This window comes from Manis javanica, chromosome 11, assembly GCF_040802235.1.
Source record: "Manis javanica isolate MJ-LG chromosome 11, MJ_LKY, whole genome shotgun sequence".
NCBI classification, from domain to species: domain Eukaryota; kingdom Metazoa; phylum Chordata; class Mammalia; order Pholidota; family Manidae; genus Manis; species Manis javanica.
The window spans coordinates 2,383,322-2,404,998 of record NC_133166.1 but is presented as its reverse complement, the minus strand read 5'-3'; the positions used below and the strand labels follow the sequence as shown (position 1 = coordinate 2,404,998).

General features: G+C 40.7%; 2 protein-coding genes across 2 annotated transcripts; both read left to right on the top strand.

The window, feature by feature from the left end:
* The first annotated feature begins 9,491 nt into the window (after positions 1–9,491).
* On the top strand, positions 9,492–10,421 carry LOC140844144 (olfactory receptor 9G1-like). Its single transcript, XM_073215619.1, has one exon. The coding sequence runs from the start codon at positions 9,504–9,506 to the stop codon at positions 10,419–10,421; it is 918 nt and encodes a 305-aa protein (XP_073071720.1). The 5' UTR covers positions 9,492–9,503.
* Positions 10,422–20,422: 10,001 nt separating this feature from the next.
* On the top strand, positions 20,423–21,352 carry LOC108393358 (olfactory receptor 9G1-like). Its single transcript, XM_036996694.2, has one exon. The coding sequence runs from the start codon at positions 20,435–20,437 to the stop codon at positions 21,350–21,352; it is 918 nt and encodes a 305-aa protein (XP_036852589.2). The 5' UTR covers positions 20,423–20,434.
* The last annotated feature ends 325 nt before the right edge of the window (positions 21,353–21,677 follow it).

Here is a 21,677-nt window from a genome sequence, read left to right as displayed (position 1 = left end):
ATGAATTGGGTAGCACCCCATTTAACAAATGGAAAGGAGTTTAAAGGTGGAAATGGGGTGGAAAAAGGAAATTATTAGCAAAGAATACATTAGCCTACCTGAGGAGGAATGGCAGGAACCTCAGGCAGATGATGTCACTTGTGCTGACCAGGTAATTCCATGTTGACTGGTTAAAGTTTACATTCCTGGGGTTTGAAACTGCAGTTAACTTAGGAACGATGTCTTGGTTTGCTGATGTGGGGCTTAACTTAAGTGACTCCATCTGGGGTCTGTAGTTTTCTTTTCAATGGATTCTATTCACAGATTTGAATACTAGAATGGTGGAATGAGTTCTTGCTACAAATTTGGTAAATTGGATAATTCAAGTATTACTGGTGGCACAGAATGTAAATTTATTCCCACAGTGACTCAACTGCAGTTCACATTCCGTTATATGACAGGCACTACAAAGCCTCATTTTCATGCCTGCCATGATCTATGGCAGTTTCTGAAAATGCAGAGAGTAAACAGGGGGACGGTTTTCCCAATTTTTGGTGAGAATGGACAATTTACATTTAACAAAGGAATGGAAAGTGAAATGATACAATTGACACAAAAATAAAAGAAAAATAGCCATTGAGAACCATTTACCAGAGGAGTAAGCTTTTGTGACTATCTCACGAGCCTTAGAAGGAGGCAGACGAAAGAGCAAAGTCTATACTCATGGGAAAATAAATTTAAAAAGTTTAATTAAAAAAATTTATTTTTATCCTAACAAGGAGCAAGACAAAAGATACATTTATAAAGTGTTAGATGACAGATTATCATTCCTGTTGGACTGCCACAGCCCCTGGTAAGACTGGCCCAAAGAGAATTCCTTTCTTATGGAAATACTTTCACCTGTGACTTGTAGTTCATGTTTAAGCCTCAAGGGAAACACAAAGAAAATAGATACACTATTTTGTTTGTGTTGCGGATTTGAACATTTTCAAGATCTACAGAGTTCATGTTCCCTAGGAATCAGTAACTAAAAGAAGTTCATAATTATTTTTAAATAAATGGTGCATAAGACAGAGAAAAAAAAGAAGTCAATAGAAGATGGGCTAAGGTACCATAATGGACAATTTGAACTCATCAGGAGAGCTCTGCGCCAAAGGAGAGCATGCGTGACCAGCAGAGGGAAGCAGTGCTGGAAAAAGAGGGCCCTGTGACCACCAATTTAACCATCCTCACCCTTTTGCATAGTAATAACTCCACCACTCTACAATTAAATGACATTAATAACCAGCACAACATTAAATGTTCAACATACAATATCTATTTGATGACAAATATACTTTAATCTCCTGAAAAATACATTGTCTCCATTAAATATACCCACAGTTCTATAAGATTATCTAATGTCATTATTTCAGATGAGAAATACTTAGAAATGAGGAAATTGATTCTCAGGAGACTTAAATAAAATTTTCAAGAAGACCACTTCAGGAAGGGTTAGAGTGCGAATTCAGTTCAGGTCCCTCCGAACCAGCATCTCATGGTGAACAGTCTATTTTGCTTTCACAAGTATGTACGCCTTCCTGCGGAATGCCTTTGGGTCTCACACACTAGTTCATTTAATCTTCACGTGCTGCGAAGTAGGACTGCTGTCATCCTGGAAAGTGTGACATTCTAAGAGGGTTCCTTGGAACTCTGACTTCCAAAATTTGGTCTCTACAGGAAGCTGCAGCTTTAGCCATATGTCAGGTGGTGCTTATGTCTTCAGGGTTAGAGGGCCCCTGATACATTGAACTTTTCCATGTGTCAAGCCCTCCCCTTGTTAGTTTACAAACGTTATATTCCTGATCTTTACAACAGTGCTATCTAGTAGTTACAAGTCTTATGCTTGTTTTACAGGTGAGAAAGTCAAGGTTTAAGGTCTTCTGAGAGCCGACAGGCAGTGAGAGAGAACTGAGTCCATTGTCATTAGCCTGAATGTCAAGATATGGTATCTAATAGCTCTTCCAGATGAAGGAATTTTCTGGTCAAATGGAAACCAACTCTCTTACAAATATTTTGTATTTTAAAATGCAATTTGTCTGTTTATTTCAGTCGTCACACTGGGTATTCTGAATATGTTTGCCTTTGGATTTTCTTGTACATGCCTGCAAGTAGCAAAGAATGGTCAGAGATTTCTAGTTACAGTAAGTAATGTGGGATAAAGACCAATTCTTTTGAGGCTTAAGTGCCGTCATCAGAGTAGACCAGACTGTGCATTTGATTGATATATTCCTCGAGAATTAGGGCAGTCCATCTATTTACCTGCTCAGCAAATATCACGTGTGCCTCCTCTGAGCTAGAGTCTGTTCTAAGCACAGGCATCCAGCAGTGCAAAAAACAAACAACAAAACAACAAAACACGTCCCTATTTTAAGAATGTCCTAGAGAGTGTGGACTGGCAGCCAGTAAAATAATTACATCAATTACGTGATTCCCCAGAAAGAATAAGCAGAGGAAGAGAATGGCCAGTCATGGGGTTGGTGGCGGGAGGCACAAATTTTAGGAGGGTGATGGGAGAAAACTTCTTTGAGATGGTGCTACATTTCTGAACAACTAAAGAAAGTAAAAAGGCATTTTAAGCAGAATGAAAAGCAATTGCAAATATTTTAAATTAAATGAATTTTCAGCTACAAATAAAACATGTGAGTTCATAAAAGTGCACAGAGTTCAAGTGGACAAATGCAGACCTTTGTAGCGAAGAGGTTCGTTGAGAAAGAAATGTCCCATTACACTGCAAAGCTGCTCATTTCTATTTATGTTCCCCTCTCACCAGATTATTGACCTCTCTTACATGAGGACAGGTGGATTAGAGTATGATGCTCAGGAAGTTAAGGGTTATTTGAAGAGGTGACTACCAGCAAGAATACCTACATGAAGGGGGATTTATATCATGACAGGAGAAGACACATGAGGAATTTGTTTAAGTAGAAAGATCACAGAATGTGGACTCGGAGGCATTGAGGTTAGATTCAGCCAAGCCTGCTGATTCTCCTTACAATCCCCAGTAGTCCCACAGCACTATTATGAGGGTCCCGATTTCCTCATTTTCTGATCCCAGAGGAACTGGGAGTAGCGTGTTTAGGGCTCATTACTCAGACCTGCAGCGAACAACTGATTCGGGCAGAGCCAGTTGCTTCCCTCAGCACCACGCGTTTTGCCACAGCCACCTACCTTCCAAGCATGTTAACATTGGTCCAGGTTAAGCCATTGTCTCTGAGAATATCCTGAGTGTGGCATAAAATCCCTCTGCAATCTCACCAACTATCATTTCAACCAACAATGTCTATATGACAGACAGATGGACAATCTGGGGACAGCCCCTTGACCCTTCATTCCATTTCCCACTTCTGTGCCTCTGCACCTGTAGTTTCTTTTCCTTTGAGAGAAAGACCCTCGTCCCATGTGGTAACTACCCAGGCATCTTCAGGCACACGTACGTGTGTCTCCCTCCTGTGTAAACCCTCTCAGAGCAGACTCAGCACTTCCCTGATGGCCCCTATCAAGCTCTCCCCACTGGCCTGCCTCCCACCAGCAAGTACATAGGGAATCCTGTCATAACCTATCACAGTGTTTACAAAGGTTTGGTTTCTCCCAGTAAACCACACCCTGCTTGAGGTCTGTCCCCGTGCCTTAGTTCTCTCTCTTGTCCAAGGTGCCTGGCAGAGTATCTAGGACACAGTAAATGTTACATCGATATGCAGGTTTGGGGACAGAGGATGAGCTCTGAAGGATCTGCTTTTGAATCTTGGTCCTACAAACCTCATAGTTTATGACCTTGAGCAATGTAAGTCTCAGCTCATTTGCAAGTCATTTTTATGATTCAGCTCATCTGTAAAATGGGTGTACTAATCCCATTCACAGGATAAGATAAATGTGAAGGTTAAAATGGGATGAGTCTTTAAAACATTCAGCAGAGAGCGTGGCACATACAAAGCGCTCAAGAAATATTATTATCATCACAAAAAAGAAGCTTGAAGAATTGCTTTTAGGGCCATTCGGCAATATGATGACCTTCTTGTTATTTAAAAATTGGGAAATGATCTAAAAATGGTTAAAAGGAGAGTGAATATGTTCGTTACAAAATCAACCTGAATAGACACTCGGAACAAGGGATTCTACTGTTTAAAGAATTGTAATCAATGTTGAATAGATACACAAAGGTTATGCCTCTTTGAAGTACACTTGGTATAGGGGAAAGAATATGAATTTTACAATCAGAATGTTTTGAGCTTAATTTCTGACTGCACTTAGTTCTGATTTTATCTTAGGCAAATTAATTACTTGCTGTGGGCTCTTTTTTCTTTTTTGATAATAAGAACCACACTATATATTCCATAGAGTTGTTGGATAATTAAAGTTCCTGGGAAGATTGTTTTGCAATTTTTCAAAATAAAATTATTGTTATTATTACTTTTAAAAACATTCTCTTCTTTTTGCATTGAGCAACATTCTCCTGCATAAAGGTAACACAATTATTGGTTAATTGCCTTTTAGACACTTTCAAAGCTATGAATCCCTTTGGTGCTCAAGGGAGGAAATGCTCTGGGGAGCCTGAGCAGGTATAAGTTGTCTGGACCCAAGGTGTGGCCCTTTGCTGGGAGACACTGTGAGTTTCAGGTCAGTGTCCTTGTGCTGGGACAGGTGAGCAATGTTTCTTCTCATCATCAGGGTTGGTTGTTAGACTAAGAAACCCAAGACTCTGCCAGAAGGTGATTTAGGTGCTACTTAGAACCATTTACCTGGCCTCACATTTACAAGGTACTCACCTGTAATACCGTGTGAATTTCTCAGTATTATGCTATTGGTTTGAGAAAAGGTGTTATAGTAAAAAAGAGAAGCCCCATGGAGCTCACAAGCATTGGTTTACTGAGCACCAGATATGAAAGGAGGTGATATAATGCTTAAGTACCAGGACTCTGGAGCGAGACACTACCATGAACAAATTATTTAATTAGTAGCTACTTATTAAATCTCAGTTTGGTCATCAGCAAAATTATTGCTTTTAATCTTTAAAAATATCTATGAAGGATGATATATATCCTTCATATATACTGTGGGAAAGCATAACATGATGTCTGTGAAATACTAAATACAGTGCTTAACTCAGCATAAAATATTTAACATTTTCAGCCTTTATTTAATAAATAATCATATTCTGACATCATTATGAGAACCAGGAACTAATCAGATAAGAAGACACTGAGTGTAAGATTGAGGTCAGGAGTTTTCAGCTTCTTTCCACACGAAGCCCCTCACGGTGCTGTGAGGCCACCACGTCTGGGGAGGTCTCTCCCCGCACAGTAGGTGAAATTCCACCAGGATGGGGAGGGGTCTCGACTCAGTCTGGGAAAGAATTTGTGATCAGGTTGACAAGAGCCAGTAAGAAAGGAACTCATTAAAGCAAGAGTAGAAGCTAATGTCAGCAGCGGTGCATGCAACAGAGAACAAGGAAGGGGAGAGGGAGAAAGTGGACGTTCATTGAAATGCTGACAGCACAGGGCAAACCCTTTCTCATCTCCTAAAACGAGGGACACCAGACATCCAGGGTCCACTCAGTCTTCAGTGTGTGTGAAGTACATCCCTACCTACCCAGGATTTGGGAAGGCTGCAGTGCACTGGATGAGTGAGATCATGTCCACATCCCTACTGGTCTGAAATAAAATGGAGACAGAGAAAAGGACTGTGCTAAGACTAGAAAGCTGAATGAAAAGAAATAGCAAAGTGAGACACTTAGCACCAGAGGTGGAGTTTGGCAAGTTTTTGTCTTTATCATGAAAAAGAGTTTAGAGACAAAGTGAAGTAGGCTTCTACAGCAAGACTGTTATTTGGTAAAGTGTACAAACTCAGATGGGAGTGGGGGCGACTCTGAAACGAGGTGCACTTAGGGTTCATGTTTGGGTTTACAGGGTCTTTGGGGTAGGCGTAGGCATGAGGAATGAGGCAAGCAGGTGGTCAACAATTCCTTTGATGTTTTATCCTAAGAATAGGGTTATTTAGGTGACTGTTTTAGTAGGGATCTCTGCCTTCTTTACCCAAGTGGACACAGTTACACTCTGGAGGTCGGCCTCTTCCTGGGTACAAAGTTACTTAATTAATTTAGGGTCTGGAAGAAGAGAAAGAACAGCATGTAGACTAAGTTAAAGAACAAGCTGGGCACTTTTGCAGAGTAAATAGACTTTACAGTGATATGACCCTTGTCGCATTTCCTTTCTCTATCTTAGTAGTGTTCATGGATCCCTTTTATCAACAGTTTTGTCCAGCACAAAATTGTTGTCAAGTTTGTGTTGTTGGGGAGGAAGCAATATCCACTACCACTAAGATTCTTCTGCTGGTTTAGGAATCAAATTGACATGAGACAGATTAAAGGAGAAAAAAATCAAACTAAATTATGTGTATATGGGGAATCCATAGGTAGATTCCAAAGACAGGGAGAATGAGGTATATATGTCATCCTGAACTAAGGAGAAGGGCGAAGGGTCTGAGGTTCAACGGGAAATGGATGTGATTCTCAGGAGTATGAAAAGAGTAAATGTGTGGTAACAAAGTACTTGATGGGTCAGAGAGAAGCAAGGGGGCACAGAGAGAAATGTTAACAAACAAGTTTTGCTTTGTGGCATCCCTGCCTGCCGATCACCCCTGGGTTACATTATAATGGAGCCATCTGTGGTGATAGCCCTCCTGTTGGGGTAGTTGCTCCACGTAAATTCTTCTTACAGGTTGTGGTCTGGGGAAGTTAAAGCATCTCCCTGGGTGTTTTGCCAATTTATAGTTTTCACCACCAAATACCTGCAGGTCACACATAACAGCCTGCTCTTGGCCCCTAATGCATGAAGTGTTCCATTGGAAACAAACAGCCAAAATGTCTCATAATAACCAGTAAACTACTATAAAACACACATTGAACTGATTCATGTTTTACAGCAAAAGCAGATGGGAAGATGCACAGTGATAAACAAACAAAATTCAACCAGTAAAGGTGAGTTCTACTTGGCTTTGTTAAGCTCTTCCTGAATGGGCAGCACCTGAAGAGCAAGTGGACAGCTACCCAGAGATGCTGTTCAGAATGGACGGTGTGTGTAGACAAGAGACAAGGACAAGGAAGTTATGAACCAAAGAAAAGAAGGGACTTTTGGAAGGCAGGGCATCTTCCTTTAGGGGGAGGGACCAGCAGGAAGTCCATCATGCAGATTCCCTCACTGGTGCTATCATGTAATTTCAAATTGGCCACCAAAATGTCACATTTCTGGTATAGTTTGAAGCTGTAATTCAGGTTCTGTCTGTAGTCTTGGGTGTGTGGTGTGTGGGGGAAGAACAAAGTCTCCATTTATTCTAGTTGTTTCTTTTTTTAATAATAGTCTTGGCAACTTTGCATTCCATTCTTTGGTATATTCTTTTCTTAAAACTTGTCTATATCAACTATGTCAAGTTTTTTCTTTTACTCTCCTGAGTATTTTCTTATGTGTATAGATACTGTTATGAGATATGAATATAATGTAGCTTCAGGGTATCCCAGTACACGAAATAACTGAAGGCTTAACACTTAATCATTAAGAAATATCTTAAAAACAGTAAATTTCAGTATTCCAGTTATGGACAAGTAAAAATTTAAGCTGAGAAGAAATACATTTAGCAAAAAAAGTAAAAAACAAATGGACATTATGAAGTAGACAAAAGAATAAGAAGATAGAAATTGTAAATCTATACTTCCTTTAGATGAACAATCATTCCTAAAAGAAAAAATAAATAACCAACCCTTAATTTGTAATTCAATATTGTTAAAGTCATTAACAAGGAGACCGTTAGACTGAGCTGGTTTTCATACTTTGGTAGCCTGCATAAGCTTACAAAACCTACGCTAGCGTCAATGAATCCCAGTTAATGAAACCTAAGAATTACCAATCAAAACAGCCAGCCAGGATTCCCAAAAACCAGGCAACCATTTAAGGTGTTGATAATCAAATTATTTCTTTGCTTTGCTACTGCTCCTGTGTACGCACTTCTCCTCTAGCTGCCGTCTGTAGACAGCTCCTAGCCACCTTCAGTTTGGTGCTGCATGATTGAATTTATGTTTGGTCAAAGAAACTCTTGAAAACTTTCATGTGCCTAAGTATCTTTTAAAAACATATAATGGTAAGGTCTAAATAGATTGCTGCAAATGAGATCTATTTCGAAAATAAGCATTTTTATTGTTGGATTGTAGACTTGAAGGTTTACTAGTGGTACTGAAGTAGGAAAAGTCAGGAGACAAGCATCATGATTAACTTTTCCTACCTATAAGAAAAAATGACAAGATGGAAACAGTATTGTAAGAATGGAAGAATCCCAATCTTAAGGCTAAGATTTCATTTTAAAAACGAAGGAGTTAGGAAGTAAGATTCCTCATACTTCATTATTCCCTCACACATTCTTTACTAAGCAGCTAACAACCTATCTTAGGGTAGAGGAATTATTCCTAAATTACATGTCCCCACAGCTTGAGCAGAGCCACTATCTTAGAGAATAACCAGTTCAATAAATTTTTTGTGTTTAGTTTACCTTACAGAATTATCTGAAGGACTGACTGTGGATGAGAACAGTGTCCTTCACTGGAGATAAATATCAGGAGACCACATGTCAAGCTTGCACAACAAACTCACCCTCTCTGCTGCCCTTTGCCCCATTTGTGCAAACCTGAAAAAACAGAAACCCCTGCCATTCAGTGAGCCTCTTCCTGAGGTTGCCCACAACCCCCCTTTTAAGTGCATACTTTTCAATGAGGCCTTCACACTGCTCAACTTGTTAAGTCTTGTGAATGGGCTGTTCCAGTAGTGTCTTTATTGGCTCTGCTATTTAATTCTAGTTCCAAGTCTTCACTCCATCTTTGCTTTACTTCTGATAAGTAGGGAGAGGCTCCTGAGAGCTCTGATTTGCACTTGAAAGTTCCTGTAAACCTGGGTAACCCAGACAGAACTGCAGCTGCATGATCTGTCCTAGTAGCCTGCCTGAAAATATACTTTCTTTGAAAATTTCTCATAACATAATCTCACTCCATCCCATGCTCCACGGCTCTCCCAAATCCTGAGCAGTAGGGGCTATTCCCCATGCCATGCAGATCCAAGCAGACATGGGACTCTGGGTGGCCCTGGCTTTAGGTGTTGGCAGGGGAATCTACCCTAGGCTGAGGAGGAGTTCAGCAAACATCACCTCTATACTCACCTGTTCTCAGCCACCTGCAAGGCAACTGTCATCCCTTGCTACTCTTGCTTCAAGAAATTTCTACCTTACCTTCATTCATCTGTCTGCTAGAGAATTCTCTCTCCTTCAGAGTCATGAACCCTCCCCTATTCAGGCTAAAGTTTCACCTAGTGAGCAGGGAAAGACCTACCCAGTCTCAGCTGTCTGGCGAGAGTACTATGTTATACACTGAGGAAACATTTATTACTTCAGCACAGTGATTCAGGCTGAACTCTCCTCTTCTCCCCTCCCAGGTGACATTCCCTAGAGCCATGGAGAGGAGCAACCACACGGTGACAGAGTTCATCCTGCTGGGCTTCAGCACAGACCCCGTGACGCAGCGCGTCCTCTCTGTGGTATTCCTGGGCGTGTACTCTGTGACCGTGGTAGGAAATATCACCCTCATGGTGCTGATCTGCAGTGACTCCCGGCTGCACACGCCCATGTACTTTTTCATTGGGAATCTGTCTTTTCTGGATCTCTGGTATTCCTCTGTCTACACGCCTAAGATCCTAGTGATCTGCATCTCTGAGGACAGAAGCATCTCCTTTGCTGGCTGTGTAGCTCAGTTCTTCTTCTCTGCTGGGCTGGCATATACTGAGTGTTACCTGCTGGCTGCCATGGCGTATGACCGCTATGTGGCCATCTCTCAGCCGCTGCTTTACTCACAGGCTGTGTCCATAAAGCTGTGTGCATTTTTGGTAGTGGCCTCATATCTTGGTGCCTTTATCAACTGTTCCATTGCCACTGAAAGAACTTTTTCCTTGAACTTCTGCAGAGACAATGTCATTGATGACTTTTTCTGTGATTTGTTTCCATTAGTGAAGCTGGCCTGTGGCAGGAAAGATGGCTTCCAGGCTGTGCTTTTCTTCTGCCTGGCCTCCAATGTCATTGCCCCCTGTGTGCTCATCCTCGCCTCCTACCTCTTCATCATCACCACCATCCTGAGGATCCGCTCCACCCAGGGCCGCCTCAAAGCCTTCTCCACATGCTCCTCCCACCTGACCTCGGTCACCTTGTACTACGGCTCCATTCTCTACATTTACACCCATCCCCGATCCAGCAATGCTTTGGAGAGGGACAAAATCGTTTCCACATTTTACACTGTGGTGTTCCCCATGCTGAACCCCATGATCTACAGCCTGAGGAATAAGGATGTGAAGGATGCTCTCATGAAACTCTTCAAATAAATCAAGTTTCTCTCCTTCTAAGGATATGCAAGGACAATTTTGATCAGGTTATTATATTTCAAGAAGAGCTGCCATTGTGCTCCTTCATGATCAAGAGTTCTCACGATGCCAGTTAAAGAATTTGCATCTTGATACAATACAATCTCCATGGACCCAAGAATATAAAATTAGGGAAATTTAGGAAGTGAAATATAAATGTAAAACAGCATTTCTTCTGAATTTCATGTTACTCTAGATTTAAAATAAAACTTAAATCTTGCCCCTTCCTTCATAAGCCAACAGAGCCATTCATTACCATAAGAATAATTTTAGCTTCCCGATATATATAAGAATAGTATTTATAAAGTTATTTCTTGGGAAAAAGAACAAATATTCTGAATTAAAATTTAGTATTTTCCTATGACTGTGCAGACTTAGAGTGTGGAATAAATCTTGTGAACCCAGTCCTGTCTCTCCATTTGGCTCCTCTACCAATTGGCCAAATTCACTGACACCGTTCGTACAGGTTGGTCTCCTGGGGCCGAGCACAGGGAGGCCAAGGATGGCAGTGAATCTTGAGGGATAAATGGAAGAATTCCAAGCACTCTACAGAAATATCAGTACCTATGTGTCTATCAAATGTGGATACATATTGGATATATATGTTTGTGTGTGTGTGTGTGTGTGTGTGTGTGTTTGTGAATTAAGAAAATTTCAGAATAGAATGTGAAGAAAATTGATTGCATACATCTATCACAGGGGAGTCACAGTCTGTAAACAAAGCCAGTCTGAGTCTTATTATATGAAATTGACCTGACTCTGTCAGTGCTTAGTTCTGTTTAATTACTTTCTTTGCCATGCCCCCAAACTACAAAACCAGGAGTTATTCCATAGGTATAAAGCTCTTGGGAGTGTTAAACAACAAAAATTCAGCTGAGTAATTGAACAGATCAAATTGGCTGTACAAAATCATTCATGAATTGGGCAGCATCCCATCTAACAGATGGAAAGGAGCTCCACTGGGCTGTAGGAAAGAAAAGGATTTTAAAGGTGGAAAGGGTTGGAAAAGGAAATTATTAGCAAAGAATACATCAGCCTTCCTAACAGGGATGTCAGGAGTCTATCAGGCTGTTCATCTTATTAATGCTGACACGTAATATCATTCTGACTGGTTAAAACTTACCTTCCTGGGGGGCTGAAACATCAGTCAGGTGATGTATGAAGTCTTGGTTTGCTGATGTGGGGCCTTAACCTAAGTGACTCCATCTGGGGCCTGCAGTTTTCTTTTCAATAGACTCTATTAAGTTGTATTAAAGATTCTGAAACTCACAGATTTGAATAGTAGAATGCTGAAAGGAGGTCTTGCTACAGATTTCGGTAAATTGGATAATCTAGGTGTTACTATTGGCATAGAAATTCAGTTTTACTCCCACTGTGACTCAACTGCAGTTCACATTCTGTTATATGACAGGCACTACAAAGCCTCATTTTCATTTCCCACCATGATCCAGGGAAGTTTCTGAAACTGCTGAGAGTAAACAAGGGGACAGTTATCCCAATTTGTGGTGAGAATGGTCTATTTACATTTAAAGATGGAATGGAAAATGAGATTATACAGTTGTCACAAGAACAAAAGAAAAGTAGTCATTGAGAACCATTTACCAAAGGAATAAGCTTGTGTGACTACCTCAAGGGCCCTAGAAGGAAACAGACTAAGAAGCAAAGGCTACACTCAGCGTGAAAATAAATCATGAAAAGTTTAATTTTTTTTTAACTTCTTTTTGTCCCAACAAGGATCAAGATGAAAGTTACATTTATAAAATGTTAAATGACAGATTAACTTTCCCGTTGAACTGCCACAGTCCCTGGTAAGACTGGCCAGAAGAGAATTCCTTTCTGAAAGTAAAACTTTCACCGGTGACTTGTAGTCCATGTTTAAGCCTCAAGGGAAACACGGTGATAATTTGTACACTATTTTGTTTGTGTTTGGTATTTGCGCATTTTCAAAATACACATTATTCAGTTTCCATAGATATCAGTAACCCAAAAAAGTTCATAATTGTGTTTAAATTAATGGTGCATCAGACAGAGATATAAAGGAGCCGGCAGAAGATGGGCTGGGGCACCGTAATGGATGAAACGGACTCATCAAGAGAGCTTGTGCCAAAGGCAGGCACCATTGACTAGCAAAAGGAAGCAGCCCCAGTAAAAAGGGCCCTACGGCAACCAATTTTACCATTCTCACTCTTTTGTATAATAATAACAACCCCACCACTCTATAATTAAAGCACATTAATAACCAACATAATATTAAATGTCCAACAAGTAATTTGTATTGGATATCAAATATACTTCTAATCTCCTTAAAAACAGATACCCACAATCCTATAAGACTATCACAACACATTATTTTAAACGAGAAATATATGACAGATGAGGAAATTGATCCTCAGAAAGATTAAATAAGTTTTCTAAGGTGACAAAGTCGGAGAGGGTTGGAACCCGATCAGTACAGGTGTCTCTGACCCCACATCTCATGGTGAATAGCCCATATTGCTTTGCACAAGTATTGTATAGATACATGCAAAGCGCCTTTGGATATACACACACTAGCTCATTTAATTTTCATGTGCTATAAAGTAGGACTGCTGCCATCCTGGTAAGTGTGACATTCTAAGAGGGCTCCTTGGAACTCTGACGTGCTCAATTTGGTCTCTACAGGATGAGGCCTAGGAAGCTGCAGCTTTAGCCATATGTCAGGTGGTGCTTATGTTCTCGGGGTTAGAGGTTCTCTGATGTACTGAACTTTTCCATGTGTCAAGCCCTCCCCTCATTAGTTTCAAAACATTATATTCCTGATCTTTACAATAGCCCTGTCTAGTAGTTACAATTCTTATGCTTGTTTTACAGGTAAAAGAGTTGAGGCTTAACATAACTAAGTCATCTGTATAACGTCTTCTGACAGCTGAGAAGCAGTGAGAGGGAACTTGAGTCCATGTCCTCAGCCTGAAGGCCCAGTGCTGCCTCTAGTATGTCTAGCATCTAATCAGGGCTTCCTTTGATTCCCAAGATATGGTGCCTGATAGCTCTTCCATATGAAGGATTTTGCTGCTGAAATGGAAACTACCTCCCTCATTAATATACTCTATTTTGAAATACAACTTGTCTGTATATTTCAGTGGTCAGACTGTTGTCTGTGACTATGTTTGCCCTTTGATTTTTTTGTATGTGTCTGCGAGTAGCACAGAACAGTCAGTGATTTCAAGGTGCGGTAAGCAATGTGGGATAACGCCAATTCCTTTAAGGCTTTAGTGCCATCGTCAAAGGAAACCAGACTGTGCATTTGATTGATATGCTCCTTGAGAAATAGGGTAGTCTGTCAATTCACCCACTCAGCAAATTTCATGTGTATCTACTGTGAGCCAGAGTCTGTTTTAAGCACAGACATCCAGCAGGGTAAAATCAAACAAAAGACATGTCCTTATCATAAGCATGTCTTAGTGATGAAGACACACAGCCAATAAAATAATTAAATCAATTATATGGTAACCCAAAAAAGAATAAAGCTGGGAAGAGAATAGAGAATAATGAGGGCCGGTGTGCAGGGCACAAATTTGAACACGGTGATAGGGGATGACCTCTTTGAGCTGGTGAGACATTTTTGAGCAACTTAAAGTAGTAAAAGGATGTTCTAAGCAGAATGAAAACCAAATACAAATGTTCAAATGTGAACCTCCTTTGAGCACAACTAAAATGTATGCGTACACGTGAGTGTGTAGAATTAGTGTGCAGAAATGCAGGCATTTCTGGCTAAGAGGTTCCTTGAGAGAGAAATGTCCCATTGAATTGCAAAACTGTTTGACTTCTATTGATGTTGCCCCCTCACCAGATTTCAACCACCCTTAGACGAGGGGAGGTGGAATAGAGCATGAGGCTCAGAATGTCAATGGTGACTTCAAGATGCGACTACCAGCAAAAACACCTAAACGAAGGGGGATTTATGTCATGGTAGGAGAAGATGCAGAATGAATTTGCTGGAGTAGAAAGAGCACAGAATCTGGAGTCAGAGACACTGAGGTTAGACTCAGCCATGCCTGATGATTCGCTTTACAATCGCCAGTAGTCCTACTGCACTATAAGGAGGGTCCTTCTTTCCTCATTTTTTTTGATCCCAGAGGAACGGGGAGTAACGTGTTCAGGGCTCATTAGTCAAGCCTGCAGTGGACAATTGATTCGGGCACAGCCAGTTGCTTCCCTCAGCACCATGCTTTTTGCCACAGTCCCTGACCTTTCAAGCATGTTAACATTGGTCCAGGTTAAACCATTGTTTCTGAGAATATTCTGAGTAAGGCATAAAATCCCTCTGCAGTCTCACCTACCATCATTTCAACAAACACTCTCTATACTACAGACAGATGGACAAGCTGGGGACAGTCCGCCCTTCATTCCATTTCCAGCATCTGTGCCCCGACACTGGTAGTTTCTTTTCCTTCGACAGAAAGGCCCTCCTCCCACGTGGTAACTACCCAGGCATCTTCAGGCACATGTACATTTGTCTCCCTCCTGTGTAAACCCTCTCAGAGCAGACACAGCGCTTCCCTCATGGCCCCTAACAAGCTCTCGCCGCTGGCCTGCCTCCCACCAGTAAGTACATAGGGAATCCTGTCATAACCTCTCACAGTGTTTACAAAGGTTTGGTTTCTCCCAGTAAACCACACCCTTCTGGAGGTCTGTCCCCACACTTTACTTTTCTCTCTTGTCCAAGGTGCCTGGCCGAATCTCTATGACGCAGTAAATGTTAGATCAGTGTGCAGGCTGGGGGACAGATGTTGAGCTCGGAGAGATTTGCTTTTGATCTTGGCCTTTTAAACCTTACAACTTATGACCTTGAACAATGTAAGTCTCAGCTTATCAGTAAATCATTTATATGCTTCAGCTCATCTGTAAAATGGGCATAATAATAAAATGGGATGAGCCTTTAAAGCACTCAGCAGAGAAGCTGACACATACTAAGTGCTCAATAATATTATTATGATAACAAAGTAGAAGCTTGAAGAATTGCTTTTAGGAACATTCCCAATATGATGTCTTTCTTGTCATTTAAAACTTGGGAAATGTGCTGAAAATGATTAAAGGACGATGGAATATGTGTGTGATAAAATCTACCTTTATAGATGTTAAAGACAATTGGAATCGACAGTTTTAAAAAGTATTAACAAAGTTAGATACAGAACGATTGTGTCTCCCTGAAGTACAATTGGCATAAGGTAAAGACTATGAATTTTATAATCCCATAGCTTTGAGTTTAATTCCTGTCTGCACTTACTTCTGACTTTACCTTGGGCAAATTAATTATGTGCTCTGGGTTTATTTTTTTCTCTGTAATAAGAACTGCAGTATATACTCCATAGAGTTTTTGACAATTAAATAAATTTCCCAGGAAGGTTGTTTTGCAAGAAGTACTTTTTCAAAGTATAGTAATTGTTTTTATTAATTTTGAAGTGATCTTCCTCTTTTACATTGAGCAAGATTCTCCTGAATAAAGTTAAACCAGTATTTGGTTAATTGCCTTTTAGACACTTTCAAAGCTATGAACCCCTGTGGTGCCCAAGGCACGGAATGCGCTGGGGAGCCTGAGCAGGTATAAGTCGTCTGGACCCAAGGGGGTGGCCCTTTGCTGGGAGGGATTGTGAGTTTCAGGTGAGTGCCTGATCCTGGGAGAGGTGAGCGATGTTTCTGTGATCATCATCTCCATTGGTTGTAAGACTAAGAAACCCAAGACTTGCCAGAAAGTGATTTAGGTGCTACTTAGAAATATTTATGTGGCCCCATATGTACAAAGTACTTACCTGTAAACCATGTGAATTTCTCAGTATTATTAAATTGGCTTTAACCAAAAACCAATTGGTTTAACCAAAAAGAGAGGTCCCATGGAGCCAACAGACAACTGTTAACTTAATTCAAAATATAAAAGGAGGTGATATAATGCATAAGTAGAGGTTCACTGGAGTATGATAATACCACATACAAACTTTATAATCAGTGAATACTTGTTAAAACTCAATTTGTTTAGCTTAATACCAGTGTTTGCATGTGACATGCATTGTATGTTTTGACCTCTCAGATAATTGTTTTCATCTACAGATGAAAAGGGTGAATAACTTCAATAATAGTTTTGTTTTGAGAAGTCTTTGAATGGGAACTAAGACTCACTGTTTTCTATTACATTATATCTGGTACTGAGTACAATTTAAATTTGGGCAGATTTATTCTAGTTAAGCCATAAGTGTCAACATGTAAACTTGTTTTGATTAAAGGATTTTTCTATAAAAAAAAATAACTCAATTTGTTTTTCAGCAGAATTATTGCTTTTAGTCTTTAAAAATATCTGCAATGAATGTTGTGGGAATGCATAACAGGATGCCTGTAAAGTACTAAGCACAGTGCTTGACTCAGAATAAAGTATTTAAAATGTTCAGGTCTCATTTTCATAAATAATCAAATTCTGGAATAATTATGAAAATCAGAGAATATTCAGACCAGAAGATACTGAGTTCAAGATTGCGGTCAGGATTTTGCAACTTTTTCCCACAGGAAACCCCTTGTAGTATTTGCCAGGCAGCCACATCTGAGGGGGTATCTCCCTGCACACTAGAAGAAACCTCAAGCAGGATGGGGGAAGGCTCTTGACTCAGATTGGGAAAAAAAATGTGATCAGGTCACAATGTGCCAACCAGAAAGGAATTCATTAAATCAAGAGTAGAAAGTAATGTCAGCAGCCAAGCATGTATGAGGAAGAATGAGGAACAGAGGCAGAGAAAAAGGAAGACTGTTGAGCTCCTGGCAGCATTGGGCAAATCCTTTGCCAACTCATGTAGCCAAGGACACCTGACATCCAGTGTCTGCTTGAAATGCAGGGTATGGGAATTTGGGGGAGCCATGGGGCACTGGATGAGTGAGATTCTGTCCACATCCCTACTGGTCTGACATAAAATGGAGAGAGAAAAGAGGATTTTGTTACGATTATAAAGCTGAATGAAATAGCAAAGTGACATGTCCCACCTGAGGAGGAGGTTGGTGAGTTTTCCTCTTCATTATGAAAAAGAATTCAGAGTGTAATAGGCTTGTACAGCAAAATAATTATTTGGTAAATTGTACAAACTCAGGTGGGAGAGTGGGCAACCTCAGAGACATGGCACCTTAACAGTTTTGGTTGGGTGTTTTATAGGACCTTTGGGGTAGAGGTGATTAACATTCCCTTTGAAGTTTTGTCCTAAGAATAAGGTTATTTAGGTGACTCTCTGCCTTCTTTACCCATGTACATTCTTTTGCATGCTGGACGTCTGTCTCTTGCCCTGTGTACAGTAACTTAATTGATTTAGGGGTTGGAAGAAGGGAAAGAACAGCATATAGACTAAGTTTAAGAAGAAGCTGGGCCTTTTTCTCGGGTTAAGTAGATTGTATAATGTCATGACCTTTGTCCCATGTCCCCGCTCTCAGTAGTTCTCATGGCTCTCTGTTACCAACAATTTTTCCCAGCACAAAATTGTTCTCAGTTTGTGTCGTTGGGGAGGCAAAATATCCACTATCCTTCAAGATTCTTCTGCTAGTTTAAGCATCAAATTGACATGAGACTGATTACAGAAGAGAAAACGAAGTTAATTATGTATATATGGGGAACCCATAGACAAATTCCAAAGACAGGGAGAATGGGATTTATAAGTCATTCTAAACTAAGAAGAAGGAGGAAAGGCCCTAGACTTGAAAGAAAAATGGGTGTCATTCTCAGGAATATGAAAAGAATAAACCTTTGGTTTAAAAAAAAAAACAAATTAAAAATAATGGGTCACACAAAAACAATGGGGCATGGACAAAAATTTTAAAAAACAGGCTTTGTGGCATCCCTGCCAGTCTATTGCCCCTGGGTTACATTATAACAGGGCAATCTGCAGTCATAGCCCTCCTACTGGCCTGGCTTCTCCTAAATTCTTTCTATACCTAATTGTCTGGGGAGGTCAAAGCATCTTCCCAGGTCTTTTGGCCCTTGATGGTTTTCACCTCAACATACTGCATGTCACACATGACATAGAGGGACAGCCTGCTCTTGGCCCTGACAGTGGGAAGTGATTCACTGAAAATAAACAGCCCACAATATCTCATAGTAACCAAAACACTGAGATGAGATAAACATTGAAGTGATCCATTCTTGCCAGCAAAAGCAGATGGGAAAGAGCACAGTGATAAAAAACAAAGCTCAACCAGTACAGCTGAGTTCTACTTGGCTTTGGTAAGCTTTTCTAACGACCAATTAGACAGCTACTCAGAGATGCTGTACGGAATGGAAGGTGTGTGTAGACAAGAGAGAAGGACAAGGAAGTTATAAACAAAAGAAAATAAAGGATTGGCAGAAGCCAGGGCATCTTCCTTTAGGGGGAGGGAACAGCAGGATGTCTATCATGCAGATTCCCTCACTAGTGCCTATCCGGGAATTTCCAACTGACTACCAAAGGTCACCTTCCTGGGACAGGTTGAAACTGTAATTGAGACTCTGTTTACAGTCTTGAGTGGGGGAGGCACTATGACTCCATTTTAGTCTAGTTCTTTTTTAAAACATAATCTTGTGAACTTTACTTCTCATCATTGTATTCCATCCTTTGGTATATGTTTTTCCTAAAATTTTTCTAGATCAAGTATATCAAGTCTTTTTGTTTCCTCTCCTGAGTATTTTCTTATGTGTAGAGATTCTGTTATGACATATGAATTTATACTGGCTGTAGGGTGTCCCAATATGTGGAAGAACTGAAGGAAAAACACTTGATCATTAAAAACTATATTCAAATAGGTAAATTTTGGTATTCCAGATACCAGCAAGTAACAGTTTAAGCTGAGAAGAGACACATTTAGCAAAGAAGAAATGGACATTGTGAAGTAGACAAAAGAACAAGAAAACAGAAATTGTAAATCTATACTTTCTGGAGATGAACAATCATTCCTACAATAGAAAATAAATAACCAACCTGAAATTAGTAATTCAAATACCAATAGTCATTGAGAGGAGACCATTAGACTGAGCTGGATATCATACTTTGGTACCTATGTAAGTTAGCCAAAACCTAAGGCAGAACCATTGAATCCCAGAAAAGGCAACCTAAGAACTACCAATCAAAATAGCTAACTAGTCGTTCCCAAATAAGGCAACCATTTAAACTACTGAAAATCAAATGATTTGTTTGCTTTGCTCCTACTTCTGTTCACAAACTTCTCCCTGTGCTCCTGTTCGTAGACAGCTCTTAGCCACCTTCAGTTTGGTGCTCCTGATTTGAACTGATGCTTGCTCAAAGAAACTCTTGGAAACTTTCATGTGCCTAAGTGTTGCAGGAACCGGGGAAACTACGCACAAGGAGTGAGGACACCTAGACGTTTGGCGAGAAGCAGTTATTAGTGCCAGCAGTGGCTCAGCAGACTCATACCCAAAGGCTGAGCCCTGAGCACAGCAGGGCCATGCCTTTTATACATTCACTACAAGGGTAAAGGAGAGTCAGCCCCCAGGAATGTTGCAGTGGGAGCTGTTACTGTACTATAGGTTCAGCCATAATGCTTTCTATGTTTTAACCTATCTCAGTAAAGACTACCCGGATGCCCTATTGTAAACTAATGTGCCTACATGACTATGATCAACAAGCTGTTCCGTATCACTGGGTCCCGGTGAGGGGTACATTGTTACGCAGCTTCAGACGCAAGCACCCTGGTACTCCTCCAAGTTCCTAAAGCTTTAAAGAAACATTGTCCCTTTTCTTGGCTTGGCTTCCTACCACATTAATATCTTTTAACAATATCTAATTGCAAGGTCTAAATGAATTTCTGCAAAATAAAATGTTTCTAAAATGAGAAATGAGCACTTACATTGTTGGATCCTGGACTTGAAAGTTTACTACTGCTACAATGTTAATTATTGAGCCACATTTCTCTCTTTAGCACAGTAATTCAAACTGGACTTTCATTTTCTCCCCACCCAGGTGACATTCCCTAGAGCCATGGAGAGGAGCAACCACACGGTGACAGAGTTCATCCTGCTGGGCTTCAGCACAGACCCCGTGACGCAGCGTGTCCTCTCTGTGGTATTCCTGGGCGTGTACTCTGTGACCGTGGTAGGAAATATCACCCTCATGGTGCTGATCTGCAGTGACTCCCGGCTGCACACGCCCATGTACTTTTTCATTGGGAATCTGTCTTTTCTGGATCTCTGGTATTCCTCTGTCTACACGCCTAAGATCCTAGTGATCTGCATCTCTGAGGACAGAAGCATCTCTTTTGCTGGCTGTGTGGCTCAGTTCCTCTTCTCTGGTGGGCTGGCATATACTGAGTGTTACCTGCTGGCTGCCATGGCGTATGACCGCTATGTGGCCATCTCTAAGCCACTGCTTTACTCACAGGCTATGCCCATAAAGCTGTGTGCATTTTTGGTAGTGGCATCATACCTTGGTGCCTTTATTAACTGTTCTATTGGTGCTGAAAGAATATTTTCCTTGAACTTCTGTAGAGACAATGTCATTGATGACTTTTTCTGTGATTTGTTTCCAGTAGTGAACTTGGCCTGTGGCAGGAAAAATGACTTCCAGGCTGTGCTTTTTTTCACACTGGCCTCCAATGTCATTGCCCCCTGTGTGCTCATCCTCGCCTCCTACCTCTTCATCATCACTACCATCTTGAGGATCCGCTCCACCCAGGGCCGCCTCAAAGCCTTCTCCACATGCTCCTCCCACCTGACCTCTGTCACCTTGTACTACGGCTCCATCCTCTACATTTACACCCATCCCCGATCCAGCAATGCTTTGGAGAGGGACAAAATCATTTCCACATTTTACACGGTGGTGTTCCCCATGCTGAACCCCATGATCTACAGCCTGAGGAATAAGGATGTGAAGGATGCTCTCATGAAATTCTTCAAATAAATCAAGTTTCTCTCCTTTTAAGTATATGCAGGGACAATTTTGGTCAGGTTATTATATTTCAAGAGGTGCTGCTAGTAAAATATTTGTGAAAAGGTAAATTAGTAAAGAAGAAACAGCAGTTGTTTCTTTTCACTAATTTACTACCCCAGGCCGAATGCTGCTTAGAATTCTTACTAATTGAAGTTTCCAAACCTAAGTTTCTTTGTCCAGTCAACTCCTCACAGATACATGTTTTTCTGTCTAAAATGCCTAAAAGCTGCAGGTCCTGGTCATTTCTTTGGGTCTCATTTTCATCACTGGCCCTAGGTACACACATAATTAAAGT